The sequence below is a fragment of the Rhynchophorus ferrugineus genome, unplaced genomic scaffold (genome assembly GCF_030347505.1).
Source record: "Rhynchophorus ferrugineus isolate W39M unplaced genomic scaffold, kcgeb_rfMv2 rfM9, whole genome shotgun sequence".
NCBI lineage: Eukaryota > Metazoa > Arthropoda > Insecta > Coleoptera > Curculionidae > Rhynchophorus > Rhynchophorus ferrugineus.
This window is the reverse complement of record NW_027472588.1, coordinates 2,751,970-2,767,793: the sequence shown is the minus strand read 5'-3', so window position 1 is coordinate 2,767,793 and position 15,824 is coordinate 2,751,970. Positions and strand designations below refer to the sequence as shown.

Below are 15,824 nucleotides of genomic sequence, written 5' to 3'. Positions count from 1 at the left end.
TATGGAAACAATGAGGACTCAGTAGGTCGACTTTTATTATAGAGGCTTATATTTTATTAACGCTTATCGATTGTTCATTTGTTATGCTTGAAATCAGAATTATGCTCTATCATTTTTACGACATTTTCCATTTTTGTAGCGATTTAGCATGATGATCATCATTGTCATTCACAGTCGCAGCTGTTTTGGTCTCAGGTCATGTAAAACTAGGTCTAGAAACCGATACATCAACTTCCAGCTCTCTCCAAGCTATTTACCAGTGACGTTTATATCCAATAATGCTACCTAGTAGTTGAATTGTAATTATTTTGACGTAACGGGCATCTCTATAAGTTTTCACAAGTGTTTGATAAAAGTTATATAGTTATATTTTCTGAATCTAGTCAACATTAGCAGCTAAACATGTCCTAAAATTTATTAGACTCATTTATTCATACATCTCTCGATGTTGATAGCAATTACGTTACTTGAATTCGGTTAGCAAGTGTTCAGTAAAGAGATATTACGTTTATTGACTTTACGGCTTACTCTTATATAACTCTATTATTGTTGCTATTTGATGACAATTTGCTAGTTGGGGCTTCCAGTATTCCCATCCAAAGGGCAAAATATGCGCCATTATTTATGTCTCTGATAACGATAAAACTATTAAAATCTATGTATTTTAGGAGAAAAGAAACGAAAGTCAATCTCGAATTGTTCTATAATTTATAACTTGGATATATGTGAGAAGTCAGATATGTGAGATGAATTGAATTCCACTCATTTTTTGAAAACACATTTTTCTTTGCGTAGATTAAAAACTAAAGATAATTTAATAATTATTATAACGATCAATCAATCGAATCGACATGAAATTCTTTATAACCCCTGTAAGTTGCATGAATATGATATCATTAGAATGGAATTGACAGCAAAAGATTTGAAAATGGAAAAAAATTTTCACGACTATATACATGGAAAAAGTGCCAAAATTATTTATCTCTCGGATTGAGATAAAAGTCTCAAAATATATGTATTCTGGGGCGAAAGAGACAACAATCCATGTTAAATTGCTCTAAAATTTACAGTTTTTAAGATATATCACAGAAACAGAAATCCACTCATTTTTTGAAAATACACATTTCAATGTATAACTCAAACTCTAATGAATGTACAAAAGTTATTATACTACCATTCGATTCAGCAGAAAATTCTGTATAATCTCTGTAAATTTCATTGACTTGATATGATTTAAATGGAAATGACAGCAAAAGATTTAAAAATGGCAAAAAATCGCAAATTTTCACGACTATATACATGGAAAAAGTGCCAAAATTATTTATCTCTCGGATTGAGATAAAAGTCTCAAAATATATGTATTCTGGAGCGAAAGAGACAACAATCCCTGTTAAATTGCTCTAAAATTTACAGTTTTTAAGATATATCACAGAAACAGAAATCCACTCATTTTTTGAAAATACACATTTCAATGTATAACTCAAACTCTAATGAATGTATAAAAGTTATTATACTACCATTCGATTCAGCGGAAAATTCTGTATAATCTCTGTAAATTTCATTGACTTGATATGATTTAAATGGAAATGACAGCAAAAGATTTTAAAATGGCCAAAAATAGCAAATTTTCACGACTATATACATGGAAAAAGTGCCAAAATTATTTATCTCTCGGATTGAGATAAAAGTCTCAAAATGTATGTATTTCGGCTCGAAAGAAACGAAAATCCACGCTAAATTGTTCTAGAATTTACAGTTTTTCGGATATATCACAGAAACAGAAATCCAATCATTTTTTGAAAATACACATTTCAATGTATAACTCAAACTCTAATGAATGTATAAAAGTTATTATACTACCATTCGATTCAGCGGAAAATTCTGTATAATCTCTGTAAATTTCATGGACTTGATAATATTTAAATGGAAATTACAGCAAAAGATTTTAAAATGGCAAAAAATCGCAAATTTTCACGACTATATACATGGAAAAAGTGCCAAAATTATTTATCTCTCGGATTGAGATAAAAGTCTCAAAATATATGTATTTTGGCTCGAAAGAAACGAAAATCCATGTTAAATTACCCTAGAATTTACAGTTTTTCGGATATATCACAGAAACAGAAATCCAATCATTTTTTGAAAATACACATTTCAATGTATAACTCAAACTCTAATGAATGTATGAAAGTTATTGTACTACCATTCGATTCAGCGGAAAATTCTGTATAATCTCTGTAAATTTCATGGACTTGATAATATTTAAATGGAAATTACAGCAAAAGATTTTAAAATGGCCAAAAATCGCAAATTTTCACGACTATATACATGGAAAAAGTGCCAAAATTATTTATCTCTCGGATTGAGATAAAAGTCTCAAAATATATGTATTTTGGCTCGAAAGAAACGAAAATCCATGCTAAATTACTCTAGAATTTACAGTTTTTCGGATATATCACAGAAACAGAAATCCAATCATTTTTTGAAAATACACATTTCAATGTATAACTCAAACTCTAATGAATGTATAAAAGTTATTATACTACCATTCGATTCAGCGGAAAATTCTGTATAATCTCTGTAAATTTCATTGACTTGATATTATTTAAATGGAAATTACAGCAAAAGATTTTAAAATGGCCAAAAATCGCAAATTTTCACGACTATATACATGGAAAAAGTGCCAAAATTATTTATCTCTCGGATTGAGATAAAAGTCTCAAAATATATGTATTTTGGCTCGAAAGAAACGAAAATCCATGTTAAATTGCTCTAGAATTTACAGTTTTTCAGATATATCACAGAAACAGAAATCCACTCATTTTTTGAAAATACACATTTCAATGTATAACTCAAACTCTAATGAATGTATAAAATTTATTATACTACCATTCGATTCAGCGGAAAATTCTGTATAATCTCTGTAAATTTTAATGACTTGATATTATTTAAACGGAAATTACAGCAAAAGATTTAAAAATGGCAAAAAATCGCAAATTTTCACGACTATATACATGGAAAAAGTGCCAAAATTATTTATCTCTCGGATTGAGATAAAAGTCTCAAAATATATGTATTTTGGCTCGAAAGAAACGAAAATCCATGTTAAATTGCTCTAGAATGTACAGTTTTCAGATATATCACAGAAACAGAAATCCACTCATTTTTTGAAAATACACATTTCAATGTATAACTCAAACTCTAATGAATGTATAAAATTTATTATACTACCATTCGATTCAGCGGAAAATTCTGTATAATCTCTGTAAATTTTAATGACTTGATATTATTTAAATGGAAATTACAGCAAAAGATTTTAAAATGGCCAAAAATAGCAAATTTTCACGACTATATACATGGAAAAAGTGCCAAAATTATTTATCTCTCGGATTGAGATAAAAGTCTCAAAATATATGTATTTTGGCTCGAAAGAAACGAAAATCCATGTTAAATTGCTCTAGAATGTACAGTTTTCAGATATATCACAGAAACAGGAATCCACTCATTTTTTGAAAATACACATTTCAATGTATAACTCAAACTCTAATGAATGTATAAAATTTATTATACTACCATTCGATTCAGCGGAAAATTCTGTATAATCTCTGTAAATTTTAATGACTTGATATTATTTAAACGGAAATTACAGCAAAAGATTTAAAAATGGCAAAAAATCGCAAATTTTCACGACTATATACATGGAAAAAGTGCCAAAATTATTTATCTCTCGGATTGAGATAAAAGTCTCAAAATATATGTATTTTGGCTCGAAAGAAACGAAAATCCATGTTAAATTGCTCTAGAATTTACAGTTTTTAAGATATCCCACAGAAACAGAAATCCACTCATTTTTTGAAAATACACATTTCAATGTATAACTCAAACTCTAATGAATATAAACGTTATTATACTACCATTCGATTCAGCGGAAAATTCTGTATAATCTCTGTAAATTTTAATGACTTGATATTATTTAAATGGAAATTACAGCAAAAGATTTTAAAATGGCCAAAAATCGCAAATTTTCACGACTATATACATGGAAAAAGTGCCAAAATTATTTATCTCTCGGATTGAGATAAAAGTCTCAAAATATATGTATTTTGGCTCGAAAGAAACGAAAATCCATGTTAAATTGCTCTAGAATTTACAGTTTTTAAGATATCCCACAGAAACAGAAATCCACTCATTTTTTGAAAATACACATTTCAATGTATAACTCAAACTCTAATGAATATAAACGTTATTATACTACCATTCGATTCAGCGGAAAATTCTGTATAATCTCTGTAAATTTTAATGACTTGATATTATTTAAATGGAAATTACAGCAAAAGATTTAAAAATGGCAAAAAATAGCAAATTTTCACGACTATATACATGGAAAAAGTGCCAAAATTATTTATCTCTCGGATTGAGATAAAAGTCTCAAAATATATGTATTTTGGCTCGAAAGAAACGAAAATCCATGTTAAATTACTCTAGAATTTACAGTTTTTCTGATATATCACAGAAACCGAAATCCACTCATTTTTTGAAAATACACATTTCAATGTATAACTCAAACTCTAATGAATGTATAAAAGTTATTATACTACCATTCGATTCAGCGGAAAATTCTGTATAATCTCTGTAAATTTCATTGACTTGATATTATTTAAATGGAAATGACAGCAAAAGATTTAAAAATGGCAAAAAATAGCAAATTTTCACGACTATATACATGGAAAAAGTGCCAAAATTATTTATCTCTCGGATTGAGATAAAAGTCTCAAAATATATGTATTTTGGCTCGAAAGAAACGAAAATCCATGTTAAATTACTCTAGAACTTACAGTTTTTCGGATATATCACAGAAACAGAAATCCAATCACTTTTTGAAAATACACATTTCAATGTATAACTCAAACTCTAATGAATGTATAAAAGTTATTATACTACCATTCGATTCAGCGGAAAATTCTGTATAATCTCTGTAAATTTCATTGACTTGATATTATTTAAATGGAAATTACAGCAAAAGATTTTAAAATGGCAAAAAATCGCAAATTTTCACGACTATATACATGGAAAAAGTGCCAAAATTATTTATCTCTCGGATTGAGATAAAAGTCTCAAAATATATGTATTTTGGCTCGAAAGAAACGAAAATCCATGCTAAATTACTCTAGAATTTACAGTTTTTCGGATATATCACAGAAACAGAAATCCAATCATTTTTTGAAAATACACATTTCAATGTATAACTCAAACTCTAATGAATGTATAAAAGTTATTATACTACTATTCGATTCAGCGGAAAATTCTGTATAATCTCTGTAAATTTCATTGACTTGATATTATTTAAATGGAAATTACAGCAAAAGATTTTAAAATGGCCAAAAATCGCAAATTTTCACGACTATATACATGGAAAAAGTGCCAATATTATTTATCTCTCGGATTGAGATAAAAGTCTCAAAATATATGTATTTTGGCTCGAAAGAAACGAAAATCCACGTTAAATTGCTCTAGAATTTACAGTTTTTCAGATATATCACAGAAACAGAAATCCACACAATTTTTGAAAATACACATTTCAATGTATAACTCAAACTCTAATGAATGTATAAAAGTTATTGTACTACCATTCGATTCAGTGGAAAATTCTGTATAATCTCTGTAAATTTCATAGACTTGATAATATTTAAATGGAAATTACAGCAAAAGATTTAAAAATGGCAAAAAATCGCAAATTTTCACGACTATATACATGGAAAAAGTGCCAAAATTATTTATCTCTCGGATTGAGATAAAAGTCTCAAAATACAGGTATTTTGGGTCGAAAGAAACAAAAATCCATGTTAAATTGCTTTAGCATTTGTAGATTGTCGGATATGTGACATAAATATAAATCTACAATTTTTTTTAAACACACTTTTCATTTGTATAACAAAAATAAATATACTAAAGTTCTGTCTAAAGAGGAAGAAGGAGGAAGGGGCGCTAGTCAAAGCGAAAATAACTAGGTCCGAGGATAAGGTTCTGTGTACGGTGTTCTGGGACCGACAGGGCGTGCTGTACGTCGATTTCCTGCGCACCCAACATACCATTAATGCTGCATACTACCTTTTAAAAACACATGTGAAACCCGCGAGAAGCATTCCAGCACGAAGCGCGATTCTTCTCCAGGAAAACTCCCATACCGCGTGTCTCACGCTCGACACAATATCGGAATTAGGGTGAGAGGCACTGGAACACTCCCCTACAGTCGAGATTTATCACCCTGCAACTATCACATGTTTGGACCACTGAAAGAAACCCTCGGAGGTAAAAAATTCAACAGCGACGACGAGGTAGAGGAGTTCGTGCGCACGCATGGCTGTCCGAGTTGCTCAAGGAATTCTTCGATACCGGCATCAAAAAACTTCCGGAAAGATGGACAACATGCGTAACTAGTGCGGGGAAATACCTAGAAAAACTGTACATTTTTGTAAATTTTTTCAATAGTAGATAAACGTGTCAGAATATTTGTCTCGATCATATTTGAACCACCCTCGTACATGTTATCCATATAAACGTTATATGGCTATCCGGCCATCTGGGTTAAAACTACCTCAATGATGACGAAGTGAGACGGGTGAGTCTGTTTTCTAACAGATAAGAACCCTCAGTATCGTTTTGTATTGCCGTTTAACAAATCGCCTGTTTTTTTCGTACAATAAAACAATTGTTTTCTAAACCCTTTTACATCCTATGACTTATTTCGGCATACCGACATCCCTAGAGTGGAACATCCTGTATACTTGAACCACATAGCCATCGATGATCGTTACCGAAATTAGTGTTTTCTAGAAAAATATTTTCTTTGTTTTCGCGCTGGCTTTCGCATGATAGGTTTACACAGTTTAAAAATAGCTTTTCACGGAAGCGTCGGGAAGCGTGCCTGTGTTGGTGTGTCTCCCGACACACCGCTCGGGTAAATAATTTTATCGATTTCCTCGAGCGAGAATAAGGCCTAATTAAAACTTGGGAATGGCCAAAGTAACTATTCTGTTGGCTTGAAGCAACACAAGCAATATATAACATATGGGCTGAAAAGTACCGGGTGGAACAGAAACGCGTTTTTTTTTCAGTTCAAAAATGGCTTTATTCATCAACGTAATCTCCATCAAGAGCCACACAATCATTCCGGCGCCGCTCTAATATGTCAATACGACTTTTGTAGAACGAGTCATCTTCTGCCTCAAAATAGGCCTGCCACCAGTTGCTGTTCAACCAGATGACGTTTCATTCATTGTCACATATCGACGCAAAAATTCCGGTATAGTACGTTTAAACACTACTCAAATCATCGATACGTTTTTGTTTTTGGTCAATAATGAGCAAACGCTGCACTCACTTTGAACAGACCTATCTCATACTCTCTTTCTCTTTTGATATCTTTATGATGTTAGCTAACTCACGCAACTTCACTTTTCGATCATTAAAAACAATTTTCTTGAGACTTACAAGTGATCAATTGGTAGTTGTCAGTAGTACTTAAAATAATACTGTAAATAGATAAATAGGTTTAAGTAGGTATTAAGCTAAATTGTGTGTATATAGTAGAATATAAAATACATGTATATAGTAGGTTAATTAAGGTTTTTGTTTAGTTATTACAACGATTATAATCATAAAGAAATAGAGATTTAACTTCATAGGAAATTTTGGCGAAATGTTTCGCGACGTCCAATATGTAGTTGTCGCTACGTTTACCATATTACTTGTTTTATTCGCTATGTTAAGAGCCGCGACGGAATCTGATTGGTTCATTTAGTTCTATGGTTTGTTTATTTTGCACGCCATTTTCAATGTGCCCTATATTGAGAACAATGTGGTTAGCTTTTTATAACATTTATACATTAAATTATTATTTTATTTTATTACTATATATAAGTCGGTAGTTGAGATGCATTCCCATTCTAGGAAGTGTTGTGTGCCCGGATGCATAGATAGTGAGGAAATGCATCATCGTTTTCCGTTAAATAAGTACTCGGCAATCTTTAAGAAATGAGTAGAAAACATCCTAAACTGGTTGGGTTAAACATGAAACAGATTTATGATCGTTACTATGTGAGACATTCTTGTTATACATTTAAACTTTCCTATAAGTACTTATGAACAATTTAGTGATGGTGAAAATAATACCACGAGCCCAGAATATGTACAAATGGAAGTGGATCAAAATCAAAATTATATAGAAGGTAAATTGAAGGAGTCAGTCACATTTCTGTTCATAATTATTACCATTAATTTCTAAACTGTCTTACTATATTTGTAGTGCCTATTTCCATTGGTCTAGGCCCACAACCAAGGTGTTCGAAGCAAGTATCATCGACATTTGAACAAGAAGACTCCAGAAGGTAATGGTAAAGTTTGTATTCATTCAGCCAGTTTCTGCTCATTCTTACTGTTAATTACTTGACTCTATAACTTCAGTCCAGATGCTCCTATAAGAGCAAACAAAGTTTTACGTTGTACCGTAGTTTACATCTCAGGTTATTTAGTAAAACTTTTTAAAAAAAGAAATTAAGTGTGATTTTTGTTTACATATAATTATGAATAAATCAGTAGACCCAGAAATTGAGACTGATTTTATAGAGGCAAGACAATATGTCGTACCCCAAACTCTAACAAAATTGCTTTATTATACTGTCAGTATGTCTTTGAGCTATGTCCTATTGTATTCAGCGATTTTGCCACGTCGATAATATAACAAAATTTTTGTGAAATGTTTAAAAAAAAGTAAATTTAAAACCCTTCAATTGTACATTCTATAATGATCTTTCGGATAAAATACTAAAAGTACTAACGGAAAGTTGAAAGAGATAATTTTGATTTGCAATGCACCAAAGTTTTTTGCTTATGTTTTTATATATATGTATATAATATTTATATTTTATAGATATATTTATTTTTATATTATATTTATATTTTGTAGATAAATTTACATTATAAATGTATATTTATTGTTATAATTTATATTTATATTTATTTATTTTTAAATATTATATTTATATGTATATTTAATTGAATTTAATTTAATAAATTTATTTCAGAAAAAAATTGTTTTTTATTTAAATTTCATTGGTCAGTTAAACATTGACGTCAAGACTGTCACGTGCCAAACATTACTAATGAGCCAATCAAATGTCTTCACAGTAAAATATTTTTCTTACAGATGCCTATAATAGAAATTTAAATTGACCAATCCAATTACTTAAATAGCCCATTATGGCTCCCTCTGGATGTTGGACAAAGCAAAACTTTGCGCCAGAGTCCCCTATTGAGTTGCATCTCTATTACTCTATGATTATAATGTAAATATTTTATTTTTAAAACGCCTTTTTTTTGTTAAAAATGTAAGTTTGACTATTTTTTACCTTTCAGTGAGGTTCTTATTTAATTTTTGAAGTCTGTTACGTTTTTTTGTTAAAGATATTTTACTTGAAGTCATCTGTTGGAAAACGTATTTAATTATTTTTATTTTTATTCTCGAAAACATCCTGTCGGTTTCTCCCAATATGACCAAAATATTATTTGAACACGCGTGTTGTGTACGTGCCTGTTGTACGTGTTCAATAATGACTCAATCGCAACATGTTAACTGTTTTGTAGCGTAATATCCAAGGTCAACGACGAAAAAAGGTGTGTCTGTTCGGAGAGTTCATCACTGACATCACTAGAACGGTCACAAGACTTGTTTTTCTCGTGTTTTTTTTTACGACGGTGACGAACGGAAATTATTGGCTTAGTTGTGATTTTAATCGACAACAATTAACTACAAAGAATTCCGAATAAGGATGCGGTACATCTGTTGCTCTATAATTAAGTTCAAAATATTTACTACAAACAAAAAATGCCCGGTTTCAGGAACGACGATATACTATCCTAAACCGTCGATATACCGGGTGAGAAGAAAAGACCGTTGCGTATGAAAGTTAATTTATTTGAAATTTAAAAAAATGCTCTATTATCGCCAATAAAGCTGATGAGAAGTATTCTACTTGTCAAAGTTGTTCTCGCATGTTCTGAATGCAATCGAAAAGTGTTAGAGCATGTTACGATTGTTACATATTGAGACCTGGCAATACTATGAGTTGTTAGTACAGTATTTTAGTACAACTGTGTTTATCTCAGTGAAGTTAACTCGTGAATATTTTTAACTAGCGACCCACCCCGGCTTCGCACGGGTGCAATGCTGATACTAAATTAAATACACTACAGAAAAAATATGAACGTTGTATATAAAAACATAGCGGCCCGCTCCGACTTTGCACGGGCATAAAATATATATGCCTATGTCACTCAATGAAAACATGATTAAAATCGATCCAGTATTTTTGGTTCATTCATTACTGCCCTTGGTCTGCACGCATTAAATTTGGAGTAAAACAATTCCTCTTCCCCTATACTTACTATGAAGATTTCCTGCTATCTTTGGAATATCTAAATTCATACAATTTTTATTACATTACACATTTTTAAACGCAAATTTTAAATTTGTAATATCTCCGAAAATATTTGTTTAATTTACATGCTGTAAGGAACCATATTGATCTATATTAATTGCACACTGTATTTAAGGTACTTAATTCGATAAGGATTAATGCCGTATTGCTTAAAATAGCTTCGTAAATAAGCCATTTTCTCACGTAAAAAGTAAACAATAAAAATGGTTAATGTGGGTTATCCCTAAAAGATAAACATATACCATCGCGGACTTTTTTGTAGACCTTTTTATGGTGTACAATACTGTAGTACATTAATTTGATCTAACTCGTAGGGTTAGGCAGCGTTTTTGCTAATTGCTAAATAAGCCTAAAAAAATAGGTTAATTTACGACATCACGTTAGAAACCTCTAAAATTAGCAATGTTGCCTTAGTATATTATGAATGTATTATACATATAAACCTTCCTCTTGAATCACTCTATCTATTTAAAAAAACCGCATCAAAATCCGTTGCGTAGTTTTAAAGATTTAAGCGCACATAGGGATATAGGGACAGAAAAGGCGACTTTGTTTTATACTATGTATTGATGCACCTATCTATGAAATTCAGAAGTATCTTCGCACAGCTGTTTTTAATTATATACGAGGGGTAATCAAATATAAACGGTAATTTTATTATTTAGCTTAGCACGTAATTCCGATCTAGAGGACTCTAGTCTTACAAATGACAACATCCGTGTTGTTAGACAGGTTATCCCCCCTCGAGCATCCTACTTAAAGCCCCGACTTGTCTCCTTGTGATTATTTTTTGTTTGCGCCGTTGAAAGAATCACTTGGGAGGCAAAAGATTTGAAAGCAATGAAGAAGTAGATGAGTATGTGCGGAATTGGCTGACAACTCGCCCTCAAACTTTTTATAAAGAAGGAATATTCAAGCTTCTAGATCGGTGGCAAAAGTGTATAGAGCACGGAGGTGACTACATTGAAAAATGTTAATGTTTAGTTTGTGTATACCACTGATCAATAAATTTATCTGACTTTTGATGTCATCAGAAGCAATATATCTATTAAACTGCTCTGCTTGTATTAGAAATGGACATTGTTGATGTGACTTTGAAGAAGATAAGGTTTTTATTATTTTCGCTAACAAGAAATATAGCTTGCTAATTAGTATTTTTTTAATTGTATTAGATTATTTACTGGTGTCAGTTCATAGAGTTTTTTTAATAAAAGACAAACATTTATTTAATATTCCTTCACAAGTTAGCAACACTATACGACGAATAAATGTAACGAAATGTAAACAGAGTGTTCTCAACACGCTTAGAAACCTTTTTCAGGCCATAACCTTGCCATTTTATGATCTGGTTTAGGCCAAAACCGTTTGTGTTACTTTAAATAATAAATTTCGAAAATGTTCTTATATATCGCAATATGATCCAGACTTACCTGCTATTGAGAAAAACAATTAATAAACTAACAGAAGCGATATCTCTTCACACGTTCGCAACACTATACAACGAATAAATGACATGAAACGAAAAAGACGACGTCCCCAACACCTTAGAAACCCTCTTCAGGATATAATCTTACCATTTTCTGGTCCGGTTCCTGTCGCCTCACCCAGACGTCTTCGTTACTGCCATCCAAATCGACCGTGGTGGTACTGGAACCCTGGCTCTTGAGCTCTATCAGCGACGAATCGAAAAACTTCGAGTCCAAATGCGGACTGGCCATCGGGCTCTTGGAGAAGATCGAATAAGCCGGCATCCGTTGGGTCTGTTGAGGTATGGCGCCCACCGTGTTACTGAACCGGTACGTTTGTCTGGACGCGAATATCTTCGCGGCCTCGGACATGTACTTCTTCTTGCTCTCCTCGCTGGAGAAGGCGCTGTTCCAGCTCTTGGTCGGGGTGCTCGCGACGGAATCGCCGCCCTGGCTCGGTTCGCGCGGCTGCTTGGTCTTGGTTATCACGAACTTGTGGGTCGGCCCGCTCACCGTATCTATCACAGAAGTTTTCGAACTGCTCGACGACTCAGAGAGGGAGTCGTTGACGCTGGTTACGGACGATGCATGGGAGCAAGGCACTGTGTTCTGCAAATATAAGGTTGTGAGAGAGATAGAGGGAGACAAACGCGAATTTGATGACGTCAATGCTTTTCTGACAACAGATTTGAATAGAACTAGTGACCATTTTGGACAGCATGTGCATTTCATTGAAATCGACTTTAGGGCTTAATGGGAGGAAATAGGTGTAGTTGCCTGAAAAAAATTAACTTTTTTCGTTTGTTTCGTTCGTTTCTGAAACTTTTAAACCTTTAACAGTTTTAGTTGGCCTCCGGTCTAATGGGCGGGGCGCGTGACGTATTGAAATGATTCTTTCTTTCTTTTAAAGATAAAGATTTTGTGTAGATGTCGCCACTTTTAACTTATTACTTGTTTTAATCACTATGCTATGAGCCGCGGCAGGATCCCATTGGTTCACTTAGTTTCGATTGCTTATTTGTTTCGGACGCCATTTTCAGAGTACCTAATCTAAGAAGCAGTGCATTTAGATTTTTATAACGTTTAGAAATTAAGTTATTAGTTCATTAGTATTTATTCCACAGAATAACACATGTTATTGAAAAAGTCTACGAAAGTAAAAAAGTGTGCTCAGCTATATTTTCAGATGTAGCACAAGCTTTCGATAAGGTTTGGCATGAAGGCCTTGTTCATAAACTACAGAAAATGTTACCGAACTATTAAAATCATACATTACAACCAGAATGTTTAGAGTCAAACAAGAAGAAGCTTAGTCTACAATAAAAGAAGCTAAAGCAGGTGTACCACAAGGAAGTGTACTGGGACTAATGCTTTATCTACTCCACAATTGTGATATACCACAAACGGAAAATATTACGATGGCTACATTTGCTGATGATACTGCGATTATAGCTGTTGGAGACAATAGTGAAGAAGCCTAACGAAAATTACAACAGGCAAGTGACAATATAAATAATTGGACACCAGCTTGGAAAATAAGAATTAATGAAAGTAAATCTGTACATGTGCAGTTCATCTATAAACAGACCGTACAAGCACCCATAACATTAAATAATACTATCATTCCATATAGCAACAACGCTAAATATCTCGGAATGAATCTCGATGCAAAACTTCGCTGGAAGGAACATACAAAGAAGAAAAGAAAAAACTGGAATTGAAATATAGGAAAATGTACTGGCTAATTGGAAGAAAATCATAATTATCAACACATAATAAATTGCTATTATATAAGCAAATATTGAAACCTGTATGGACATACGGAGTTCAATTATGGGGATGTTTTGCAAAGAGTAACATAAATAAAATACAAATTTTTCAGAACAAAGTCCTCAGAGGTATTGTGGGTGCACCCAAATACTATAGGACTGATTATCTACATCGAGACCTTCAGATACCCACAGTCAGTCAAGAAATCAAGAGAATTGCAAGGGGGCATGAGGAAAGACTCCATTCTCACACGAATATTGGAATATTACAACTATTGGTACCACCAGAACAGGACATAGGCTCAACAGAATCAAACCATCTGATCTTGTGTAGTGTTGTGTAGTGAGGAGCATATATTAAAAAAATTCAGCAGTGACATGTATGAACATTATTTCACCAGAGACTGAGATAGGGCCGATGGGCTTCTTCCTTCTAGTTATATACCTAGATTTAAGTTATCATAAAGACAAATTTTAGGTTAGACGAAAACGACTAATAAAAATAATTCGTATTTATATGAACGACAGTATAAGTAAAGCGAATTTTCGATCTAGAAAGTGTTGTGTACTTTTCTATAGAGTCCCCTATTGAGTTGTCTCCTTATTACTTTATGACGGTATACTAATCGGCAGTCAAAAAACTGTAGTAAAAATTAAGAAGAAGAGGAAGTGAAAGAAGAAGAAAAGAAGAACACAATTACGCAACAGGTGTTTATATTGTCATACTCAAAATACAAATGAATGTTTCAATTCAACAGTTTGGTTTAGCTGGTTTAAAAATCGTCAAGGTCTCGGCATATCTGGCTGCGTCTTATTTAATGAAGGAACTTCCATTATTTTAACCATTCCGTTAGTAGCAGAAGCTTTAGTTATGCCTAAGCAGTTGACCATCGACACATAATCCGACGAAATCGACGCAACTCTTTAGACAGTAAAGAAGTTTGAAAAGCTCGAAATGAACAGCTGCTGAAGGACTGCAATACGATGCTGGGATAGCTGATTAATTAGTAAGTTGTTTAAACTAATTAATTTGCCTCTACTACTACTCTAACTTTCAAGCGCGTTTTCTCGAAAATAACTTTTTCGAATTTGTGCACATTCTAACCCTTACGCTGCATACAGACCGGGTCAATGAAAGACAACGAATGGGTTTGTTGGGATATTTTTAGTTCTGTTCGGACGGTTTGACGACGGCCAACGAAGGTTTGTTGGCATTCGTTGGCAATCCGTAGAGTGTCTATCTATGAACTATAAACTAAAAAAATAAATTAATTTTTACTATTTTTATTGCATGTAAATGTAGAATGGTGAAAAACGTACTTGATTCCGAAAAAAATATTAATTTTTGTCTCTTTTTTGTTTTAATTTTTGTTTAACACCGGTCTACACCTATTTACTCCCTTAAAACCAACTTATAGGCCTGATGATCATAATATTTCCGGGAAAATCGCGAAATCTCCCTCATCACCCTACCGACTGATCCTTCTTCTCGTCGTCTTCGTCCTCCTCGCGACATTGAGAGAGACGTCGACTGTTGACGACCATCAGTCTGGACGGTAAACTGTTGCTGTGGTTCTGAAAGTAGCGTTGCACGAACGCCGACCCGTTGATCTCGTCCGAGCGCATCACCTCCTTCAGGTCCGAGTCCTCCAGGTCGCTCTCGTCGGTGGTGGTGGTCGAGGAAGCGTCGCCGCTGAGGTCAGCGGCGGGAGGAGGCGGCGGCGGCGAACGCGCCTGCACCACGTCCGTCTCCATCTAGGACCAGTTAAGATGAGCGCGACGCTATTACCCTGGGGAATCACCGAATGTTGGCCACGAGATGGTATATTGTTTGTTTGTGTCGGTCAAAAAAATTAGCTGTCTTTTCCTTCTATATATTAAATTATTTTTTTGTTTCATTGTTATATTAATAATTATATTTACTAATATATATATATGAAAAATACCCGGCCTGACACATAGATGGCGCTACTAGAATTAAGTCCATATGTTTTTTAGTTAGCCCGAACCCTCAAAAGATGCGTATATAAATTTTACAGTTGTCGGATCATAAGTTTGTGAATTATAGCATTTTGAGTGAAGCAACTTTTGTT

At 33.1% G+C, this 15,824-nt stretch overlaps 1 protein-coding gene across 1 annotated transcript in view; it reads right to left on the bottom strand.

The window, feature by feature from the left end:
• The window catches only part of SNF4Agamma (SNF4/AMP-activated protein kinase gamma subunit), a 167,229-nt gene that overhangs the window by 128,333 nt on the left and 23,072 nt on the right, over positions 1-15,824 (bottom strand). Inside the window, exons 2-3 of the mRNA XM_076414122.1 lie at positions 15,205-15,486; positions 12,071-12,571 (exon numbers count right to left, since the gene is read on the bottom strand). Of these exons, the coding sequence (XP_076270237.1) occupies positions 12,071-12,571; positions 15,205-15,486 (783 nt within the window). The remainder of the gene's footprint in view (positions 1-12,070; positions 12,572-15,204; positions 15,487-15,824) is intronic.